Source organism: Falco peregrinus, chromosome 3, assembly GCF_023634155.1.
Source record: "Falco peregrinus isolate bFalPer1 chromosome 3, bFalPer1.pri, whole genome shotgun sequence".
NCBI classification, from domain to species: Eukaryota; Metazoa; Chordata; class Aves; order Falconiformes; family Falconidae; genus Falco; species Falco peregrinus.
In genome coordinates this window covers 35,125,713-35,147,048 of record NC_073723.1, presented here as the reverse complement: position 1 = coordinate 35,147,048, position 21,336 = coordinate 35,125,713, and the positions used below count along the sequence as shown (strand labels likewise).

The following is a 21,336-nucleotide window of genomic DNA, read 5'->3' as shown; positions in this document are numbered from 1 at the left end:
AGATAAAAGGGGGAAAACTAAAAGGAAGCTTGAATATTATGACTAAATACCTGTATTTTATCAAATGTTGCAGTTGCTTTTAGAAAGTAAAATATGGAGGAAAAAATGTGGAAGAACCAGAGGTTCTTAAAGGTTAAAAATATATCATGATTTCAGATGAAAAAATATGACGTGTGGAATGAAAAAATAAGACGTGTTTAGACTTCTACTTGTAATGTTACCAAGAGTGCATTTTCCTTTTATGACATGTGACACATGACTTAGACTGGACTTTTTAAGTATGAGGGCGTTAAGTGTGCACCTTTTAACTGAAATTAAGTAAAAGTCCATGGCTGTTGTGTTTAGAATCTTGGACACTTGCATCCCACTAACTTTTAGGTAACTAATGTATATGTCTCAGAAATTCTGTAATCCAGAAACACATGACAGACCTTTTTTGTCTGCCTTTCAGACAGTTTAGTTACCATACAGAAAAGTAAGTGGAAGTTATTTGCTAATGCAAAAATAACAGGGGCAGGATTATTTCCAAGTGGCTGAAAATACTCGGCTTTGCTATAGTTTGAAAGTGAAGGGAAAGAGAATCATGCGGAAGTGTGGAAGGAATGAGAGAGAAGGCATAGCCAGCAGGTAGGTACAGCTGTGAGTCCACTGATGTGGTCTTCTGAAGACAACATCTGCCTGAAATAGAATTTAAAATGTTGGCAGTTAGGCTGCTGCTGGGTTTTATAGTGACTTCCTCAGCTGAGCAAGGAAGTGAGAGAACAGATTTATTTTCAGGAACACTGAGAACCTTGTCAGCGATTAGGAGGTAAAAGATAGCTTCTTCAGTCATTTGCTATTTCTTAATTGTTGAATATTTAGCTGGAACCTTTAAGTTCATCCACAGAGCTATTTAGGGGAAATTCGAGAGCTGTTTTCTTACTTTTAACAAACTGATGTGTTACACCACAGATTAACCACACAGGTAATACCAAGAAGGAAATTTAGCTCTGTATACAGGCTTTGCTATACAGGGACACTTTGAAATAGGCCTGAACTGCATATGCTTTCATAACTACACACAATTTTTTTTTAAAAAAAAAAGTTTGCCTGATAATCTCTCAAACGTATCATACTTAGGTATTTTTCAGTTAAGGGAAGAGTAGGAAGAACAATAAGAAATTACACAAAAGAACCCACATGATTTTCAGTGTTTATGTCTGAAATAATTGTGCTGTCTCTCCAACCCATCCTGCTGGTACGTGGTGAAGAGAAATGCTGCAATTGTTTTCAACTGTCTGACAAAGTAGCTTTTGAAAAGAAAAGCTACCATTTTAGCATTGACCTCTTTATATCCAGCAGAAGTAGAAAGGATGAGGAATAACGTTGCCATGCTGTGTTTCATACATTTTGTAGGCAGTATGTTTTCTGTTTTTTCAGCAACAATATGCTGTCGTAGATAAAACAATGTATTTTATTAGTTTCTAGTGCTAAACTGAAACGGAAAAAGAATTGGTTTGGAACAACTTTCTACACAGAATTAACTGCAGATGGAGAAATTAAGAAAACAGCAAAATCAAGTAGTTCTTCAAATCCAAAATGGGATGAGCAGCTGACAGTGTAAGTAGCTTTTTCAGGTTTTTTATACTATTTATTAGGCAGATATTGCAGGCAAATATTTACTAAGCTTGGATGCCTACGTTGTTTTCTCTGGCTGTTGATGATTAAATGCAGACATAAGATAATATTTATTTCAAATGAAATATTTTTTCTGAATTCTTACAATGTTTTGAGAATACTTTTTGTACAGTGTTCCTTGCATACAGTTGCTATACATGGTATACTCTTGATATTTGTTAGCGCTGTAGACCATTCAAGTTTGATTCCTCTATAGAAGTTGTTAATAATAAAATACTATGACATAGTAAAAAAGCTATGTCATTCTCAACTTTAAAAGGAAAATAATCTCAGCTGGATAAGTAGTAGTTATGAGGAAGGTCACTTCTTTCTTTAAATTTCCTGGTGAAGGCATACAAACATGAAAGCAGTTTACTGCAAAGTGACAAACAAAATTTATCATAACGTTTGACCTTTTTAATCTTCTTGTGATTTAATTTGGTTTAACTATGCTATGGGTGTAGATATACCTAAACATGACTCTATGAAGAGCTAGCAATCTTGCACCGTGCAGTTGGCTAGAATGCCTTATTATACATGCAAGATTGTACTGCTTCCAATTTGTGTCTGGAAACGGCATAGTTACTATCAAGTGGAATTGAGCCTGGGCCAGTACATTTTACAGCACCTGACTTGTCTGTGCAGTAGCCAGCTTCGTTAGTGCCACGCCAGGTTCCTATAACTAACAGTGCTGGAGCGTGGGGAGTACTACAACATACTTAGCTTTGGGGAAGTGTTTGCCTGGGAACACCTACTTATTAGCTCCAAACTTGGGCTGAATGAACCGAGTATTCCTTTGTGATGTTTCTGAATGTTTCAGGTTCAGTAGAGTTTATTAGCCCTTTGCAGGGTCGCAAAAGAGAATACTGTAGTCTTGGACCTGATGATGATTTCCAGGAGTTATTACTAGTTCAAGTACAGAGTTCTCGGTATATTCACAGAGACCAGAGTTTCTGTTGAGGAGGCAGATTCGATTTGTCAGGATTTGGTGAGCTGGTAGAAACAAGGTAATCTGCCATGCACGCTACAGCAAAGCAGACTCATTCCATCATCCGTATTACTTAGGATCTTACCCTTAGGTATATAAGGTGTTCTGGCCCCCTCGTCCTCTGGCTATTGTAATAGTATTGTTGTTTTAGTTGCCCAGTCTGAGGATAAGTGGATCCTCTCGTTTACCAAACTACCCTCTCTTCCATGAATATGCATGAGCACCAGCAATATATTCTGTATTTGTAGGTGGTGTGTGGTTTTTTGTTTTTTTTTTTTTTTTGGTTTTTTTTTTCCCATTTATTTTTAGAGCTGGTCTTTCAGTAAGACTTCCATTAGAAGGCAGCCTAATCAAAAGGCAAACATAAATTTTCTCAGGGGTTTCAGCAAAAATGATGCACATTGTCCAACACACTCAAGTGACTATTACTATAAAGCTAGCCCGATTGTTGGGATCGTGGGATTGTCTTTAGTATTGTTTTCATCAATGCTGATATAACTGTCCATATTGAGTAGTGATGGATATGTGGCCTTTGACTTTTTGCACTGCATTTTTCACAGCCAGGAGCACTCTTGCAGTACTAGAACCTGTACTACTAAACTTGCTCTCCAGGACCTAGCATAGCTTCCCGTTTTCCTTCTTGAGCAGGGGAGAGATCACTGCCAAAGGTTATCATAATATTACTGTAATTTGGTACTTTACCTTTCTGCTTCCCTCCAATTTTTACTTTAGCTACATCATTTGATATTTTCCCCTCTGATTTCTGTGAGTATGCATTATGGTTTTATATATACTTGTGGATTCACAAATAGTGTTTTATAAACATTTTCATGGCACGCTGATGCCTATTAAGTGAGTTCTTCCTGCTTGCAAGTAGCTGATTGGTTGCTTTTTCCTTTTTTTTTTTAATAGTATTTTTCTTTCTAGTGACAGACAAGTATACTTACCACCTTTTTGTTCACATTTAATAATGTGAGTGTTTGGTTAGAATTCTGGAATAGTGAGGAATAGGGAAAATATGTCTTTCATAAAGTAAGATATGTTTTATATAACTGAGATTTGAGTGTAGTGTGGGTTATTCTGATACTCTTCAAATTCCTTATGTTATCATAGTAATGCACTTTAAGTGTGATCTTACGTATAAATATCAGTGTTTGCAGTTCTTAGTTAAAAATTTCCCCTTGCAGTACAAAAACTTCTTTCAGTTAATTAGTATGAAGAAATCCAACAAATATGAGAAAGTGAATTAAGTTCAAATACTCCTAGTAGCAAGAACAAATACTTTAAAATCTGTATATATCTCTTAAAAAATGTATTTTATATGCAGGAATGTGACTCCACAGACTACGCTGGAATTTAGAGTGTGGAGCCATCACACTTTAAAAGCAGATGCTTTATTAGGAAGAGCCACTGTAGACTTGAGACAAGCTTTGGAAATACACAATAGAAAATGTAAGTTATCATGAAGGATATTTTGAGTAAAGTAGAATTATTATTACTAATTATACATCAAACTGTCAACTAGACTACTAACCGTATGTGAAATTACAACTGACTTTCAGTTGATGTCTTTACTCATCTCTTCTAGAGATGTCGGTGCTATCTAAAGCAATTTAAATGTAACAATGGGATATAATAATTTTGAAACAAACAATAGAGTATGAGTTAATTAAGTAAAAGCAGAAGTGACTAAATACGGTGTTTTGTGGCAATCTAGTAACTATTTTGCTAGAAGATCTGTTTTAGACTTGGTAAAAAAAAAAGTCTAAACTTTCAGAAAAGCCATCTATGTGATTTTTTTTCATGTTTTCCTTCTCTGGAATCACTAATAGAAAGGTTGTATATCTTTCCCTCATAATTTAGCTGCTCAGAGTGCAGTAAGAACCACTGATTAATGTGAAACATTTGAGAACTCCCTTAGAGTACATGAGAGGTTGTTGTGTTCTATGTAACTTCTAATTTTAACTGTCTTTAATAGAATTAAAATGGGTCTTCTTTATCTAATTTGCTTTTTAAACTTTTTTTCGTTAGTACAAGAAGATGGTGAATCCACACTTTAAATTCCACTCCAGAGTGGCAGTAGAATTCCAGCTAAAACAATCTCTAACCTTTCTCGCAAGTTAGATATATAAACCTAAGAGCTCCGTTTGGGGAGGTGGGGGAAAAGGAGAGCTGGAATAAAGCTTCATTTTTCTGATTCTTACAGAAAATTGAAACAGAATCTAAAATCAGGTGGGCTTTTTTAGCAGTATTATAAAGTTTCTGCCCAAAAGTCCATAATTAAGCAGGAAAACTGCTTCTTTTTTAAATTAAAAAAAGTATATCAGAAGAAACTGGGTTGTAATAATGATTAAAAAAAAAAGTTTAATTTTTATTATCAAGATCCAGAGGATGTAGGATCCAACAACTTTGCAAATTCTTTCTGGGAATGGTTGACTGACTTAGCCGTACATTGCACCAAAGTAATTTATGTGCAGTGTTTCTGATTTGGGCAAGTCAGCAGTTTGATATACATTAGACTATCCAATAATTCAGTGGTAGAATAATCTGATTGTTGTTTTTCAGTCACTCAGTTATTGATACCTCTTCTAAAATACAGCACTGAATGGCTCTTCACTGAATAAAATGTGAAGGGGAAGTTCTCTAAAGGCAGAACCTTTAGAATTGGTGTTGTTACTTTCTCTCACTAACCACCACCAGTATTGAATTGCTGCCCACACCCCTTCCAGCTTTCTTGCCAGCTCAGTTGGACCACAGCCAACTGTTGATCTGGGTTGGAGGCATAACCTGTTAAAATAGCAGAAGCTAAACCCATCACCCTTTGCAGAAATGATGATTTAAAAGTATGTTAATTTAACAACTCAGTGGTAGGCTAGTTTCTTTGTTCTTTCAGGTAGTACCATTTTCCAAAATGCAGATTGCAAAATCATTAATTCTGTAGATTTGCAAGCTTTGTGCTTGCTCCAGCAACTTGAAGTACTTTGAAATTCTTTCTAATATAGCAGTGGGTGTCTGCTGGTAACTGCTGCCCAACTACATTGTTGAACCTGCTCTTTAAAGTAACAGTTTAGATGGTATCTGGCAGTAGCTTATGGTAGCCTTCCCAATTTTAATGTTTATTGTTCATTTATGATATGTGTTAAGAATGGAAAAAAAAAAAAAAGGAAATGCTAGTTTAATACATGGCAGTGCACAGTAAGCTTTAACTTGGAATGCTATCATATGGAGTGAAATATGGTGGTAGATCTTGAAAGATTAATCTTATAATCTGAGACCGCAACTACTAAAAGGCCTTAACCATTTAAACCTGATTAACGTGAACTCATGGCTGACTGTGTTTGGATTTATGACATGTAGCTTTTACTGCTGTACTAGTAATAGTTTATTTAGAGATAATTATGCAGCATCCACAGCATGTTTTACTTGTGGATTATGTATATATCTCTACAAGTATGTGCATTGCTTATCAGTCATACTGAATTCTTTAACTGCACCACATATACATTTTTTTGTATATCTCAAAATTTCTTTTGGTAAAGATATCTTCTGATTTCATTTTTGATAACTCAAGTAATCTCCTTTGTTACTGTTTAATCATGGAGTTGGGATCTATGAAAATGCTAGTAAGGATTTACTAAAAATAATTTTTAAAACTGAGGAAGAAGTCTATGCCGTCCTTGTATTTATTTCTTCCTCAAAGTGATGTTCTTTTCAGTGGTCTCTTAGAATTAGTTTTGGAAGGTGATATGAGAAATGAACATAAGCTGTGGTTGTAGACTGAGGTTCCCAGTCATTTGCAAAATTTGGATGTGTGGTTCAGAAGTTGTTTGACTTTAAGCTGTCTCATGTTATGTAAGTAGTGCATAATTTCAAAAGGGCTCAGTGGAAACAGCAAACCTGGGAAATCATTAATAATAAAGTACTGAAACCATGTGGATCCTATAGCATACCTATAGAATATACTCTGTAAATGGCCAATTTATTTTTCCAATAAACTGTGCTTTTACCCACAGAAGATATAAATTTACACAGCTCCTTAGTGATTTCTATGTTGGTTTGAATCATCTGAGTATCTCTCACGTTCAGTTTTGTACAACTAAATACATGTATCTCGTTTTTGTGTTGAAAATATCTTTTAATGTTTTTTAGAATTTAACCTTTTATCCCTTCTCTCCTTCTCTCCCCCTATCCACCCCAACTCCATTTTTAGTGGAGAAGGTGAAAGAACAGTTGAAACTCTCTTTGGAAAACAAGAGTGGCATGGTGCAAACAGGTGAACTGACAGTTGTGCTGGATGGTTTGGTTGTTGAACAAGAATCTCTTACAAATCTCAGTTCATCAGCAACCAGTAAGTTAAAATAATTAAGTCGGATGGTAATATTTTGATTAAGGTTTCAAACAGACATAATAGAGTATTTCTGTTGAATTTGTTTCTTATTGTTCAGTAGAAGTTCAGCAAAATGGGGAGGCTGTGCATGAAAGCAGAGACGCTGCATCAAGAAGTACATCCAGGTAGGAATTTACTTTTGTGTTTATGCTATATGAAGTATATTAGCAAATTTATCAGTTGAAATGTTTGGCTTGTGTCTTTTTTTTTTTTAAATGCGATGGATTTTAAATTATGTTGCCACAGATTTTAGGAATATTACTTGTATGATAATTACATAAATTAGCTTGAGAGGAATTAAATTTACAACTCTGTTCTTCCTCTTCTGGCAAAGTCTGTTCTCCACTCTCTACTTTGTCATTGCCTCTTAGATGTGTAGGCCTCTGAACATAAAAATTTGGCGGACTGGAAGCCTACTAAATGCTGCGGCAGCAGAGATTAGGGGAGGAGTGGTTCAGTGGTGTGGGTTTTTTTTTTTTTTTTTTGTACTTCATTCGTTTCCTTCTGCTGTTTAGGAACCATTTCTGTTCATGTCATACAACTTGTTGCAACATACCATCTGAATGGAAGGAAGAAGAAAAAAAGCCTAAATTACTTTCCCCTCACCCACTTCCTTTTTAAGGTTGTGATCAGGAATTTGAGACTTCTATTGAGTTTAGAAAGCAGTATTCAGAACACTGAGGCAAAGTGTTTGCCTGTTTCAACCTGAAGTGGCAAGAAAAAGTCTTTGAAATCAATTTAGAGCTTCATTCTTGGCTTCTCTATCTTTCTACCAGCTCAGGGACTGCCTGGAGAGAAGTAGGAATAGGTTGTTTTCCCCCTTACAGCTAGTAAGTCAAATAGGTCTGCATTCATATCAATGTTACTGGCCTGCTCAGTTACCTTGGAGTGAATCCCTTTCCATTTAAGTTCTTGACACACAACAGAGTGAAAAAACATACAGTTGCTATGTATTTGAGTGACAGGGACACATTTGTCCTTGTACGCTCTGTTCTTTTTTTGAATATGTGGAAGTTTGTCTCTGTTCTCCTATGGGTGCCCAGTATGAGGGAGTGAGGGTAAAAAGTTGCTTCTCCTTAGTTTTCTTTACAAAGGTTTGGGACTGCTGAAAGTGATTGGAAACACATCTGCATACTGTTTTGAAGCAGTAGTGACGATCATTTGTTTTCATTGAGCTGTTGCTGAAGGTGTGGCTTTTACTGGGATCCTGCTCTTGATATTTTGATTAGAGCAGTATGCCATACAGCTATCCAGAAGTTTTGAATTACAGTTTTGAAATTAAGAGATGAAGAAATTTTTTAAGGTGGATTCTGTGCCTGTCTTTAGGAAGCAAATAGGGTTTGTAGTCTGGAGTTGAAAAGGGATACTATTTAATTCTCTCTTTATAGTACCCTTTTGGAGTTGGATAAGGTAGCATGGAAATGCTGCTTCTTCCTTTATTACTTTACAAAGTGGGGATTCTTACAATTCTCACATTTTTTTGTCATCCGTTTAACTTCTCTTTAATTCTTAGCCTCTACGCCTTGAGAAGATGGGGAGTTGGCACTGAATTAGTTTTCACTGTATGTGTCTCTGGTGGGTGGCTTTAAGCATATAGGGATAGATTTAAGTAGAAGCAGTGTAACTGAACAAGACTTTCTCTTCACAAGCCCTTACACTCCATTTATTTCCTTATGGCCTTACAAACACAGAGCTGCCTGTGTGTTTGTCCCATCGTGCCTATGCACAGAGAAGCTCATCTTATTTTCCTTTTACTGAGGGACAGTTTTGATACTTTCCTATGACTAGAATAATTTTTGGAGATAGGACTTACAAACCAAATTGTTCCACTTGCTTAATGAGAGAAAATGTTTTCCTGCTCATAGCTGCGCTTTGTGAGGGTCTCTAGGGCAGATTTGGAAGATGTGGCAGGCGTAGCAGTCTGCCCAACTCAATTCTAATATGTCATTACAAGTAAAAGATGAAATGGAAATGGAAAATTTTAACTATTTTAAGTATCTGAAATCCTCAAAACCAAAATTTGCCTTTTGTTCATTAATTGTTTTGGTCTTGCACTTGACTGTTTTCTAGGCTGCAGACATTGTGTATATAAACTCTTGCAAATTTACTTCCATTTCTTTTTTTGTGTGTGATTTAGTGTAAGATTTGGTTTAGTTGCATAACTGTTTAACATGTTGTTTGTACTAATCTAAAATGATCTTTTTTTTTTGCCAAGATCTGCTTGTGACATTTCTAATGGGATAGACAATCAAGTACCTTCCAACTCTGTAGTGCAGAATACGTTCTGTATAGAAGCTGTTAACGGAGACAGCACACCATCTCCTACTCGTGTTGCAGCCAGACCCAAAAATACACCAGTACCAAAACCACTTGCAGCTCAGCCTGTCGACAGCACTGGTAAGAATGGGAGAGTTACAAGAACATGTTCAATAACGCTTTTTCACCTGGTTGAAATGTATCTGAAGTTGAGCCACTTTTTCTGTATACTTTTTGTTAGATTTTAAGAGTACTGAAAGGATGTTTCTGGGTTTGAATTTATAACTGTAAGTGTCTACTTCTGTGAATTTTAATGGAGTAGATCCATTCTTAAGTGTACAAAGTTTCATGTTTTCCTGTCAGTTCTCCTCTGTGATAGAAGATGCGAAGTATCCAAAACTTCCATTTCTCTGTCACACCTGACTAAACCATATTACTGATTGCAGGAAAAATCAGATTTCTTCCACAATTAATTTGAATAACTATAGTTAAGGTTTTTTTGCCATTACATAAATCTGATTTTTGGTCTTGTCAGGGAACTTCTGCGCTCTGAGTTGAGAAGTGTTGCAGGCTCTCCTTACCTTCCATTTTTTAAAAATGGGTGCTGTTTAAAAAGAGATATTGGCAGAATAGTAAATTTCATTTCCTCTTAAACACAAACCCTTTGATATGACTACAACATTCAGTACACTAAAACCAGTGAAAAGAAAGTATATATTTTATTTTTGTTCACCTGGAAAAACTTTGCATCTAATAATGACTCTGCTTTCTAAGCACTTTCTGCCTTTTCTCAGCTGTTTGAATTTCAGTGATAGCAGAGGAAAAAGGTAACCTTAAATAGAAACAGACAGGCTCTTAATAAACAGCTGAACAGAGATTGTCAAACTTCTTATAATAGAGTGGGAAATGTGGGTATGGTGGGAAGATAGCAGAAACAATTATGGACTTTAAAAGGTAGTAATTAAATTAGGCCTTCTCTGAAGCTTTTCTGTATTTGGAGAACTTGAATTTGATTTCCCTATCTTTTCAGTTGAAGGCCAGAGGGCCTATCTATTATTTAGGCATTGCTCCCTTTTTCTGCAAAGCAGAGGGATCCATTTGAAATCTGTACTAGGATAGAGTAATTGCAAAAATAATTGATTTATTAAAATAGAAATATTGAGGAAATCATCACTGAGCTTGCACTGAGGCACTGATATAACAGTTTTCAACTGCTGTACCAGTTCATGGACACTTAAGGCAAGATGTAAAACAGGTCTCCAGCATTTGTTGATGACAGACTTTCCCAACCCCTCCCCCATTTGTGCTTAGCAGGATTGTGATTTCATGTGATATCACCAGAATTGCTGTTTGAGATCTAACTAGTAGAACTGATGATTTGTCAGTTATTTTGCTTCTAACTTTGTTATGTAATCCCATTCACTCGTCCATGTAGATGAATTACATGGGGTTTTTTAATGAAAACTGAAATTCCAGTTCACTTTTTTCCTATTTAAGTAAAATTGTTGCTAGTTAAGGCAGAAGTCTGAAGAAACTTGATCAGGTTGTCTGCAGTTGTGTTGTTTTTTTTAACGTCATGCTTTACATTTGCTTGAAATAATACAAAGTCTTGACGTGTCTTAATATAGTTAACCTGTTTATTGTGAGCTGGAAGTAGTGATGTATTACCCTGGAATAATTGTGTTCAAAAAGCAATGCCTTTACAAATTTTACAAATCTGCAGCTGCCTGTAAAATCATGCTTATCATTATGCCTCTCAAGAAAATACTTGTGATGCAGAGATAATTCCTTAAAGAAACTGACTTGCTAATTTAAATACATTGCTGATGATGGTTTTATTGTTTATAATTCTTTGACCTGCTTTTCTGACCATCTAGGAAAGCAAGAAATTGCTGACATTATGTATATTGCAAGTAATAAGTAGAATCTAGCTATTTTTTTATTTGTATTATACAGAATTAAAGTAAATGAACACTTTAAATGATGGAACAGCATTTTATAGGCACTTGCTAGGGTTAAATTTTGCAAATCAATATTAATAAGATTGTGAGTACAGAGCAGTTATATTGGCCTCAGTCCTTAGAATTGTAAGCTGATGGTATGCTGTTAGAAAATTACTTGAAGTCTGTGTTGCATATTATATTTAGTCTTGTAGAAAAATAGTTCCAACTCTAGAAGTACAAACTGATGAGCTTAAATAGAATTGTCACTGTCTGGTGTTGATTAGTGATGCAGAAAATGAAAGCTGTGAATGTTGTTGTACTGCTTTTAATGGGACCTTGACTTCAGTTGGGGATCCTGCTGACTGCTGTACCTGATCTCACTTGTCTAAGATAAGATCTTGTTGTCCTGAGATACTGTTCTGTTAAACTCTGCAGATGATTGGTATTGATATATTATTGGCCAAGTGGGCTTGGGGGTAATAAAGCCTCCTTAGCTCCCTCTTCCTCCTAAACCCATGCCTGCTGTAAACTTTTTATGAGATTCTGCTTGAGTTGGGTGACATTTGCATTGTTCCTTAAAAGACAGAAATTGATTTACGTTGTGATTCTAAAATAATTTTCTTCAGTCATTGAACTACATAAGTTGTGTTAGCCAAATACTAATTTTTATATTTTAATCCTGCTTTTGAAGGTTTTTTTTCCAAGTCACACACATCTGGTTTTTGCTTAATTGTAGAGTTCTGTAGCTCAACTCTGAAAAAGGGATTAAAAATTTTCTGTAAGAACTACCTCTTAGTTTTTCAAATGTCATTGTTACTTATCTCTTAATATTTTTATTTCATGGCATACTAATCAAGATGCTCTTTTGAAGTTGATGTAAGTTCAAAGTTTCCAAGCAAATAAAGCAGTACTGTTTTCTGGGAAGCAGCTGAGTACCTTTTGCTAATCTAAAGAGTAAGGTATAACATGGAATTGACCAAGATATACAGAAGCTAAGAAATTGTCTTAGCAGGGAAGGACAGAGTATGATTTGCAGACTGTAAGTTTTAATTACAGCTTTAACTGCTGAGGCGGGTGCATTGTGACTTTTTGTCATCTGAGACAAAAATGCTGTTTGTGGCATATAGGTGCAACTAAAACATTCCTTCCATGTTGTTTACTGTAAAAGCTGGTCATTTGAAAAGTAAATCTCATCAGATTCTGATACACAAATGTTCCTATTTCCCATTTTTCAGTTAATGGGGAGTCATCCACCTCTGCATCAGAAGCTGGTAATTCTTCTGTCTCTGAGGCTCCGGTAGGCTCCATTGAAGCTCCTATGTCTTCAGATTGCAATGACACTGCAGCAGAACCTCAGTCAACAACAGAAGCAACTAGTTGTTCTGAAAGCCACACTTCTGCATTACCTGTTGTGTCTGCTGGACTAGAACCTACAGCTGCAACAGACTGTCCTCAACCTAATGCTAGAAACAGTATAGCAGCAGATGCACCAAAACCAAGGGAATCCTCCTCCACCTCAAGTGCATCTGCAGAACCTGTAAGACAGCAGCCTGGTAATGCCAGTACAGAACCTTTGCCACCAGGGTATGTGGGCTTGATTTTAATACTATAATTATGTTTCATCTGAGTGTGCATATAAACAGAAATTTAATTCTATACTGGGATTGCCAAATTTAGGTCAGTTGGCTGAGATGGAGTTATTTGATCTAAAATGGGGTTTGTACTGCTGCTGTAACTGGCTAGTAGCTCTCATCCTAGAAAGTAACAACAGATAACTGATTTGCTGAGGCAGTTTTGTGATCTAGATAGACAAACTCTTGGGCATTGTGGATGTGAAGACTTTTAATTTGTTATGTTCAAACTTAATTTGGGTCATTATTTCTTAGTCCTTTGGCTCCTAAACTATGAGAATGTAGTAGGGACTAAAATACAGAACAGTGAAAGTTAATAAAATAGTCTAGAAATACTTGTAGGGGCTTGCTGTACAACAAAATCAATGTTAGAGATAAAAATACGTATTTGAAGTAATATGTATATGCTCAGAATAGCTAGAAACTTTTAATTCAGTTAGATCGTTAGAAACTACTTCTGTAGTCCTAAACCTTTAATGCAAAATTAATGTGCTTAGACATTAAGTGAAAATATAGTACATGCTCAAATATATACATTGATCTTAATATTTTTTTATAGATGCTTTCATGTTTGTATGTAAAGATGTCTTTAATAACTAATTGGAAATGCTGACATTTCCACAATATTCTAAATGTTAACTATTTTGGCATTTTCTTAACCCGGTGTATATACCTTGTGTCATTGTAGCTGATCTATCAGAAAGCCTGTCTTGTAACTGCTCACTCTGAAGGGGGCAGGGTGTGTGTGTGTGTGTCAGTAAGTTACTAGGGACACCACATTTGAGTTTCTGTTTCATAAACACGAAAATAAGCATCTAAAAAGATAGAAATATTGTATATGTGTGGTTGGAGAAGAGTTACAAAGTTTTTAATTTTCAGGCGCTTTGACAATGGAAGCTCTTTATAGGTGGGAACTCCTGGTCATCTGCCTGTCAAACTTTTTTTTTTTAATTAAATTACATGCTTTCCCATTGAGGACAGGGTCATGAGTTCCAGACATAGTGGACACTACGGTGAAATGCATTTCTTCATCATTCCTTCTAGATCTCATTCCTGTGGGGGATTTTTTTGTGGCTCCCTGCTGCACTCCCCACAATCTAGTTGATGCTTATGTCAGTCTCCATTATGTTTAGCCCTAGTCACTCAGGAACATGCTGCTCCTCCTTTCTTTTCGTCTTGTAGTCTTAGTATTTAACCTCTTGAACTGCAGAAAACATTTTGTACTGGTTTTATAGGATGCTCTAATAGTAGGGAAATGTACATCAAATCCTATGAGTAGCAGATAAGGTGTTCTGCTTACAGTTTTAGGAGCTAATTAATTATGTATATAAGAAAACCAAACATATATGTAATGGAGCCAACAGCTTCAGCTTTTCATTTTAACATTTATCCTGGTTTCTTCTCCCACTGATAAATATTTTTACTACATTATGGGAGTGCACAGCAGCATGAAACTTCAGTTGTTTATAATGCTTGGATCTCTCTCCATCTTCAATTTAAATTTGCTTTGCAACTGAAGCTGAAGAAATAATCCCCAGAGACATCAGATGGAGAATTTAGCAGGATAGGAAATAGAAACACAGGAAAACCATCTGTTAGCACATATTTCAGGTTCACTCTGAATGATCCTGTTGTTTGTTGGATATAGGGAACAGTGCTTAGCAATGTAAACTCCTGGTTTTTTGAGAGAGGCATGAACTTGGAAATGCAAAGAATGTGTCTCTAAGCACTTTCTGAATGAGGTTATTTTAGCATCCAAGCCTTGAGCAGATAATTGACGTTTTTTCCAGATATGTTAAATAGAATTTGAAAATGGTTGTGAATATTGATGTATGCTTGTTATATGTACCAAGTCCCTTAAATAATACTGTGATATCAGTTAATAGGAAATAACTGATAAGTATTCTAGTGTGAGTTTTCTTTGGTGTTTTAGAATGAGTTTTGGATCATAGTATTTCCATTCTATACCAAGACACTTTTTGGCTTAGTGGGAAATAAGTCCTAAGGAAGCATTGTCACCTTGACTTACATGAAAGTCTTTTTTGTCCTGAAGGTGGGAGCAAAGAAAGGATCCTCATGGTAGAACTTACTACGTTGATCATAACACAAGAACTACAACATGGGAGAGACCACAGCCCTTACCTCCTGGGTAATGTAGACTTCTTTAATTTATATATGCTAAAGGTACTAGGGTTTTTCTTGTTTGTTTGGTGCAGGAAAAATACTGTTTTTTATAAGCAGCTCATCAAAAACATATATTGTATATTAAGAAATTCTAGCTTTCAGTTAATTTAGAATTATATTTATTGCAGCTAGCATTATAGGAATGTTGGTACTGTGTATGTCGCTTGTTTTGATCACTCATTCAAATACAGCTACTGAATTACTTTGTTTTTGCTTTAAAACTTAAGCATTAAGTAATGCATATTTGACCACCTTTATTTAGGTAGCACCACTAGGTGTAGTGCACTGGTTCCAGACCTCAGATTTCCAAGCAAAGTGTTTCTGTGAAACCTGCCAACATTGCTTATGGTTACAGGAACGTACAAGGTTAAAAATGAGGTGACAGAGCTGAACATGCTATTTCTTGGAGTCTAGTTTTGATCAATGTGGTTGTCCTTTTACCAATAAAGTTGGGGAGTACTTTTGTGTACTTTGGAAATTAAAATCATGCCTGTGACTCCAGTACTTCATTCAAGTACTGTCTAGGAATTCAATGTAAAAATATAATCAGTTATGTAATATTACTGAGAAATTTAACTTTTAACATTTGTGTTTCTTGAAAGCTGGGAAAGAAGAGTTGATGATCGTGGGAGAGTTTACTATGTGGACCACAACACCAGAACAACAACGTGGCAGCGACCAACAATGGAATCAGTCAGGAACTTTGAGCAGTGGCAATCTCAACGGAATCAACTGCAGGGAGCTATGCAACAGTTTAACCAACGATACCTCTATTCGGTAACTTTTACATAAAACATAGAAATTAGTAGAGAGGTATAGGTATACTTTTTGTTCTTTAACTTTTTCTAAAGTGATTTTATAACTATTCAACCATATGAGTTACAAGACATTTGGCATCAGTAATTGAGTTTCTGTTTCTTTTGAAAAATGTTAACAAAAATATTTCTTAAAGGTAAAAAGTACTCCCTTCTGAGCCTCTTTCCTAACTTGAGCCTTGTGTACTGCATGATACTTAAGACTTTTAATGACAGTAGTAAGAGGTAAAAGTAAAGCAGTTAACTGAAAAGGAACATAAAAGCTGAGTTATAGGTATTTTGAACAAATCAGTTTGTTTTATGTAGTTAGGGAAAGATAGAATGATTGGTGGTCATCTGGTCGACCCCTGCTGCTCAAGCAGGGACACCTAAAGCCAGTTGGCCAGGACTGTGTCCAGACAGCTTTTAAATACTTCTAAGGAGGAAGACTCCACAACCTCCGTGGGCAACCTGTGCTAGTGTTCAGTCATCCTTATAGTTAAAAATGTTCAGAGGGAACTTCCTGTGTTTCAGTGTGTGCCCACTGACTCTGGTCACGACACTGAGCACCACTGGAAAGAGCCTGGCTCCATCCATTTTGCACCCTCTCTTCAGATACACATTGGTAACTTAATGCAAATGCAAAAATCACAGCTGAAGCATATCAAGCCAAAAATTCTCACTGAGCAACTTTACGTAGTTGTGTACTACTTTGATCAGTTGCTTAAGCATCTAAGAAAACACTTTTCCTGATCCTAAGATTTATTTTGGTTTTAGACAATTTACTCTCTCAGTGAACAATATATTTTTTTAAATTAAATCATGTTCCTTCCTTCGTTTCATGGTAACGGCTGCTGAAAACCAGACTCATTTCTTAAAATGTCCCATCTGACCTTAGAGTCATCAAATTAGGATTTGTTTGTGAGAATATGTTTGCATCTCTTTACAAGTCTGTTTTCTAAGTAGTGTATCATTTGCATACCTAGAACTCACATTTTGTTGAGGGGAGGGAATTGAAATTAGTGAGAAAACTGTGTATGCTTTTAAATATTTTTTTTTAATTTATTGCTGCTGTATACTTTTCTTCTAGAACTGTTAGTCAAACTACAGGTTACTTTTCTCCCTCTGGTGAGATACCAGGATTTTACCTATATAGCACTTCACATGTGAGATTGTAATTTAATTTTAGTTACTTTCATTTTTACTGAAATATATTAATTATAATATCTTTTTAATATTAATATATCAGTATTTTGTAACTACATGTTATTACATGCATTTAATATATATTAAATATTATAATTATATATTGTAATTAATGCATTTTAATATAATATAATGAAAGGGGTTAATATATTGTACCCCTTTTGGTGCTGAATCTGGCTCATCCCATGCCACTGCGTAATGTTTCAGTGTGTTCTGTTAAATATACATTAGCCAGCAGCCCCACACAAATCCTTGGACTCATTAAGAAGATCGGAAATCTTTGATTCATGCCACCATTCAGTTCTTTGGCAGACAGTATTTTCTTTTGTGCACTGTTCTTTTTATACTCACCACAGTGACGTCTTTGGTTACAGGATCATTGTGACTGTATAGTTTCCAAAAGCAGGAAAGTCTAACTGCATTTTCTGCTGAGATAATGATAATTCTGTGTTCATATCTAGTAGCTGGTGGCTGGAACAAAGAGGCAGCTTCATTTTCAGTGTAACTATTGCATTTTCATCTGGTCCTTGCTCTGTTTCTGTTTTACAGAAAGAATAGGTTTTGGTTTTGTTTTTTGGGGTTTTTTTCTTTGTTTTTTTGTTTTGGTTTTTTTTTTGTTGTTGTTGTTTGTTTTGTTGGTTTTTTTTATTATTATTTGTTTGGGGGTTTTGATTTTTTTTTCCGGAATTTGCTGTTGTAAACTCTTCAGTGGATTTGAGATTTTTGGATTGCAAATGCTATATAAAGCAGTATTAGTAGCAAGGTGATGCTTAAGATACTCTTTGGAAAATGAAGACTGGTTGCCATATATCAACATTCCATTCTGCACAAAAAAAAAAACCCAAACAACCAACCCTCCCCCCCCCATACTTTCAGTGTCCAAAAAATGTAAGGGGCTGGATGCTTTTACTTACAAATCAGAGCATGCATCCTGCAGTCTGGGGAATTTTTGCCTTTTACATTTTGTTTTTTTCCCATGCTTTGTATTCTTGGGAGCTACTGGGGGACCTCTGCAAGGTTATAGCATATTATGAGCTTAGCATGGTTTTACATAATGTTTTAATCTAGAGGGTTTTTTCCCTTTTTTTTTTTTTCTCTTTTCCTTTTAACCTTACTGGTATGTTGGGATATTTTTAAACATCCACGTATTTTAATGAATGCAGCTGCATTTGCAAAGAATGACAGTCTTAAAATAGCCAAACATCCAGGGATGACATCATGTATTATGGAATTAAAAAAAACTATGTTGGCAGTAAGCACTGTGCTTGGAAATGTTTGCTATGGTAAAGTATGTTCTTAAGATCACGATGCTTATCTTCTTATACATGCTTCCACAAAACTTCTGTGAACTTCTTAAAGACCACTGACTGACTCTCAAGTTTATTGTAGGAGGGGAAAGGGAGGGTACATTGGGTTGGAAACAGTGGAGGCAAATGTGCAAATCCTATCTTATTATCATATAATCTGTTTCTTCACAAAATCAGACTAAAAATGGCATGATTTTTTTTTCCAGAGTGGATAGTCTTCATAACTAGTGGTAATCTTGAAACACATTAAGGAAAAAAAATAGGAAAAATATTTGGCCTAACTTAGTGTCCTCTTGTTTTTAAATAGGCTTCGATGTTGTCAGCAGAAAATGATCCACTTGGGCCTTTACCACCAGGTTGGGGTAAGTTAATTAGCTGTTGATTTCAGGAAATGACAGTTACAGAAATTTGGAATGCAGTAGTTGTATAGTGGGTTTTTTCTTTTTTTTCCCCTAGAAAGGAGAGTGGATTCAAATGATAGGGTGTATTTTGTAAATCATAACACAAAGACAACACAGTGGGAAGACCCTCGAACTCAAGGGTAGGTGTGTATATTGACTGTGCAGATAAAAAGATCTTGTTCAATTCTTGTGTGTCATGATATTGGGGAAAAAGTACAGTCTGCAATTTCTTCTGCAGTTTACAAAATGAAGACCCCCTTCCAGAGGGCTGGGAAATCAGATATACAAGAGAAGGTGTCAGATACTTTGTTGACCATAATACAAGAACCACTACCTTCAATGATCCTCGTACTGGGAAATCTTCTGTGTAAGTGAGAAATTAAATATATCCTTTTAATGTTTTAACTTGTTATAGTTTAATAATGAAGTCTTCACATACTAGAAAACAATCTGTACTTCTAGCTGGAACTGAGCGCAAAATTATAAACAAATTGTTGTCCTGTAAATTTAATCTATTTTTAAGCTTTAACTGTCAGTTTGTCTATGACATAAGGTTCAATAGTTTTTATACACTTCTCAAATACCAAGATTATAATTGCTTTATAAATAGAGGGGAAGTGAGGTAAATGTAAATAGTGAACCTAATGTAAGTAATAGTTAAATTTGTAAAGAAACAGCAAATTATTGCAGTGAGTATTGCTTATAGTTATACACACTCTAGCAACATTGTCTAAATGAAGTAGTTCTAAATACTTTTCAAAAATTTTACATGCAAATCTTTTTTAAAATAGTTTAGTCAGAAGTATTGACCCAACCTATGGCTGCTGTCTTAGTGTCTTTTTTTATAAGGGTTTACTTTACTTCTGATGACATGTTGATGACCTTTCATTCAAAGAGCCTATAGAGCATTATACTAGAAACTCCTTCATAGTTCCATAAACAGTTGAATTTATGAAGCCAAACTTACCAGTCTTTCTCTTAGCATAGACAATAAATTAGATGTCTCTTCTTTGGTTTGCTTGTAATTTTTACAAGATTGATAGGGATTTGAAATCCTCTAAATCTCTACTGTTCTCTTAAAGCTGGTAAATTGACTAGCATCTTAAACAAAACCAAAAAAAGTGTGTGTGTGGGGGAAGCAGAAAGGAAGATTGGCTGACTAAACCAGCAACTGCATTTTGTTTCTGATCATATCTTAGGATAACAATTTTTTGTGTATTTTTGAAATCTGCAAGCTGTTGTTTAGCATTGAAAGTACTGTTTGATGTCTGTCGCTTAATGTCTCTTAAATATATTTCCTTACAGAAATAAAGGGCCACAGATTGCTTATGAGCGTAGCTTTAGGTGGAAACTTGCTCATTTCCGATACTTGTGTCAGGTACTGATTAAGTAATAAATTACTTTTTAGTACTGTATGAGTTCACATTTATTCTGCTGCCTTTTAATGTTATTGCCTTACAATTTCAGTCCAATGCGCTGCCAAGTCATGTGAAGATCAACGTATCCAGACAGACTTTGTTTGAGGATTCCTTCCAGCAAGTAAGTCTGCAAAGATTGTTGTGTTGGTTTATCAAGACAAAGCATAAGAACAAAAATGGCCCTAGCCAGTTCAGACTAATGGTCCTTCAGGCACAGTAATCTTCCTCTGGGAGGAAGCCAGAGGGAGATTCTTACGGAAGAATGTAAGACAGAAGTGTAATGTATATAATACTTTTACTAAATAATCTTTCAGCTCCCAACTGTTTACAATTGAAGTGCTTCTTGAGCTTGATGTGGTTTCTGGGTATTTTAATAATCCTCAGGGGAGTTCCCTTCTGTGAGCTTGTCTGTGCTTCTCTTGTGAACTTTTTGCATCTACAGCATCCTGTGGTAAAGAGTTCCATAGTGTAACCACATTGCATACCATATTGACTTAACCACATTGGATTTGCTTTTCTGGTTTTTGTGTGTGGTTATATACATTACAAAATGATATTTTCTGCATTTAAAACTGGTGTCCTGCATTGTCCTTCACATTTTAAATCTGTGTAATTGAACTGAAGCTTACAGTTCTTGAGCTCTTACAGTCTGCAGCCAACATACGTTCTTTTTTTTCTTTCTAACAATGAAAATTCTTGCCACTGTTACCACATCAAAACCATTGGGGAGGGATTCTCTATAAGAAGTATATTATTAATGAAAGTACATTACACTTATTTTGGATTAGAGTATATTACTTTTTTAAGTGATGGGCCTAAACCCAAAAATCTGTAATTTATCAGATGAAATGCCTTTTTGCCTGTTTTCCTTTAATGATAATGAATGCCTTAGGAAGAGAGTAAGAACAGGGCAACTATATAGTGATACTTTCCAGATAGGCTCTCCCACTTGCTAGCAGTCTGCTGCTCAAGGATTTTAGTTCCATGTTGGTATTTCTGTGTGCAGTTCATTGCATGTTCCATGAGATGGTCTAATTGCTCGTCAAATCTGTGTAAACATTTGACTTATATAGCATTTCTGTATCAATTAAATAAAATCTGAATAAGAAAGAGCGACTATATTGACAGTGCATCATTTATAACTTATTAAAATTTTGTTTTTTTT

General features: G+C 35.5%; 1 protein-coding gene across 3 annotated transcripts in view; it reads left to right on the top strand.

The window, feature by feature from the left end:
- WWP1 (WW domain containing E3 ubiquitin protein ligase 1) overlaps nt 1-21,336 on the top strand; it is a 62,783-nt gene that overhangs the window by 28,695 nt on the left and 12,752 nt on the right. The window contains exons 3-15 of one of the 3 annotated variants that reach the window (XM_055798420.1): nt 1,461-1,599; nt 3,972-4,096; nt 6,855-6,992; nt 7,090-7,156; nt 9,247-9,428; nt 12,466-12,814; nt 14,915-15,010; nt 15,648-15,822; nt 18,660-18,714; nt 18,809-18,893; nt 18,992-19,120; nt 20,059-20,131; nt 20,221-20,292. In XM_055798420.1, the coding sequence (XP_055654395.1) occupies nt 1,461-1,599; nt 3,972-4,096; nt 6,855-6,992; nt 7,090-7,156; nt 9,247-9,428; nt 12,466-12,814; nt 14,915-15,010; nt 15,648-15,822; nt 18,660-18,714; nt 18,809-18,893; nt 18,992-19,120; nt 20,059-20,131; nt 20,221-20,292 (1,685 nt within the window). Of the gene's footprint in view, nt 1-1,459; nt 1,600-3,971; nt 4,097-6,854; nt 6,993-7,089; nt 7,157-9,246; nt 9,429-12,465; nt 12,815-14,914; nt 15,011-15,647; nt 15,823-18,659; nt 18,715-18,808; nt 18,894-18,991; nt 19,121-20,058; nt 20,132-20,220; nt 20,293-21,336 lie in introns of those variants that run through there. The other 2 variants (XM_055798422.1, XM_027780504.2) reach the window with 2 other exon arrangements.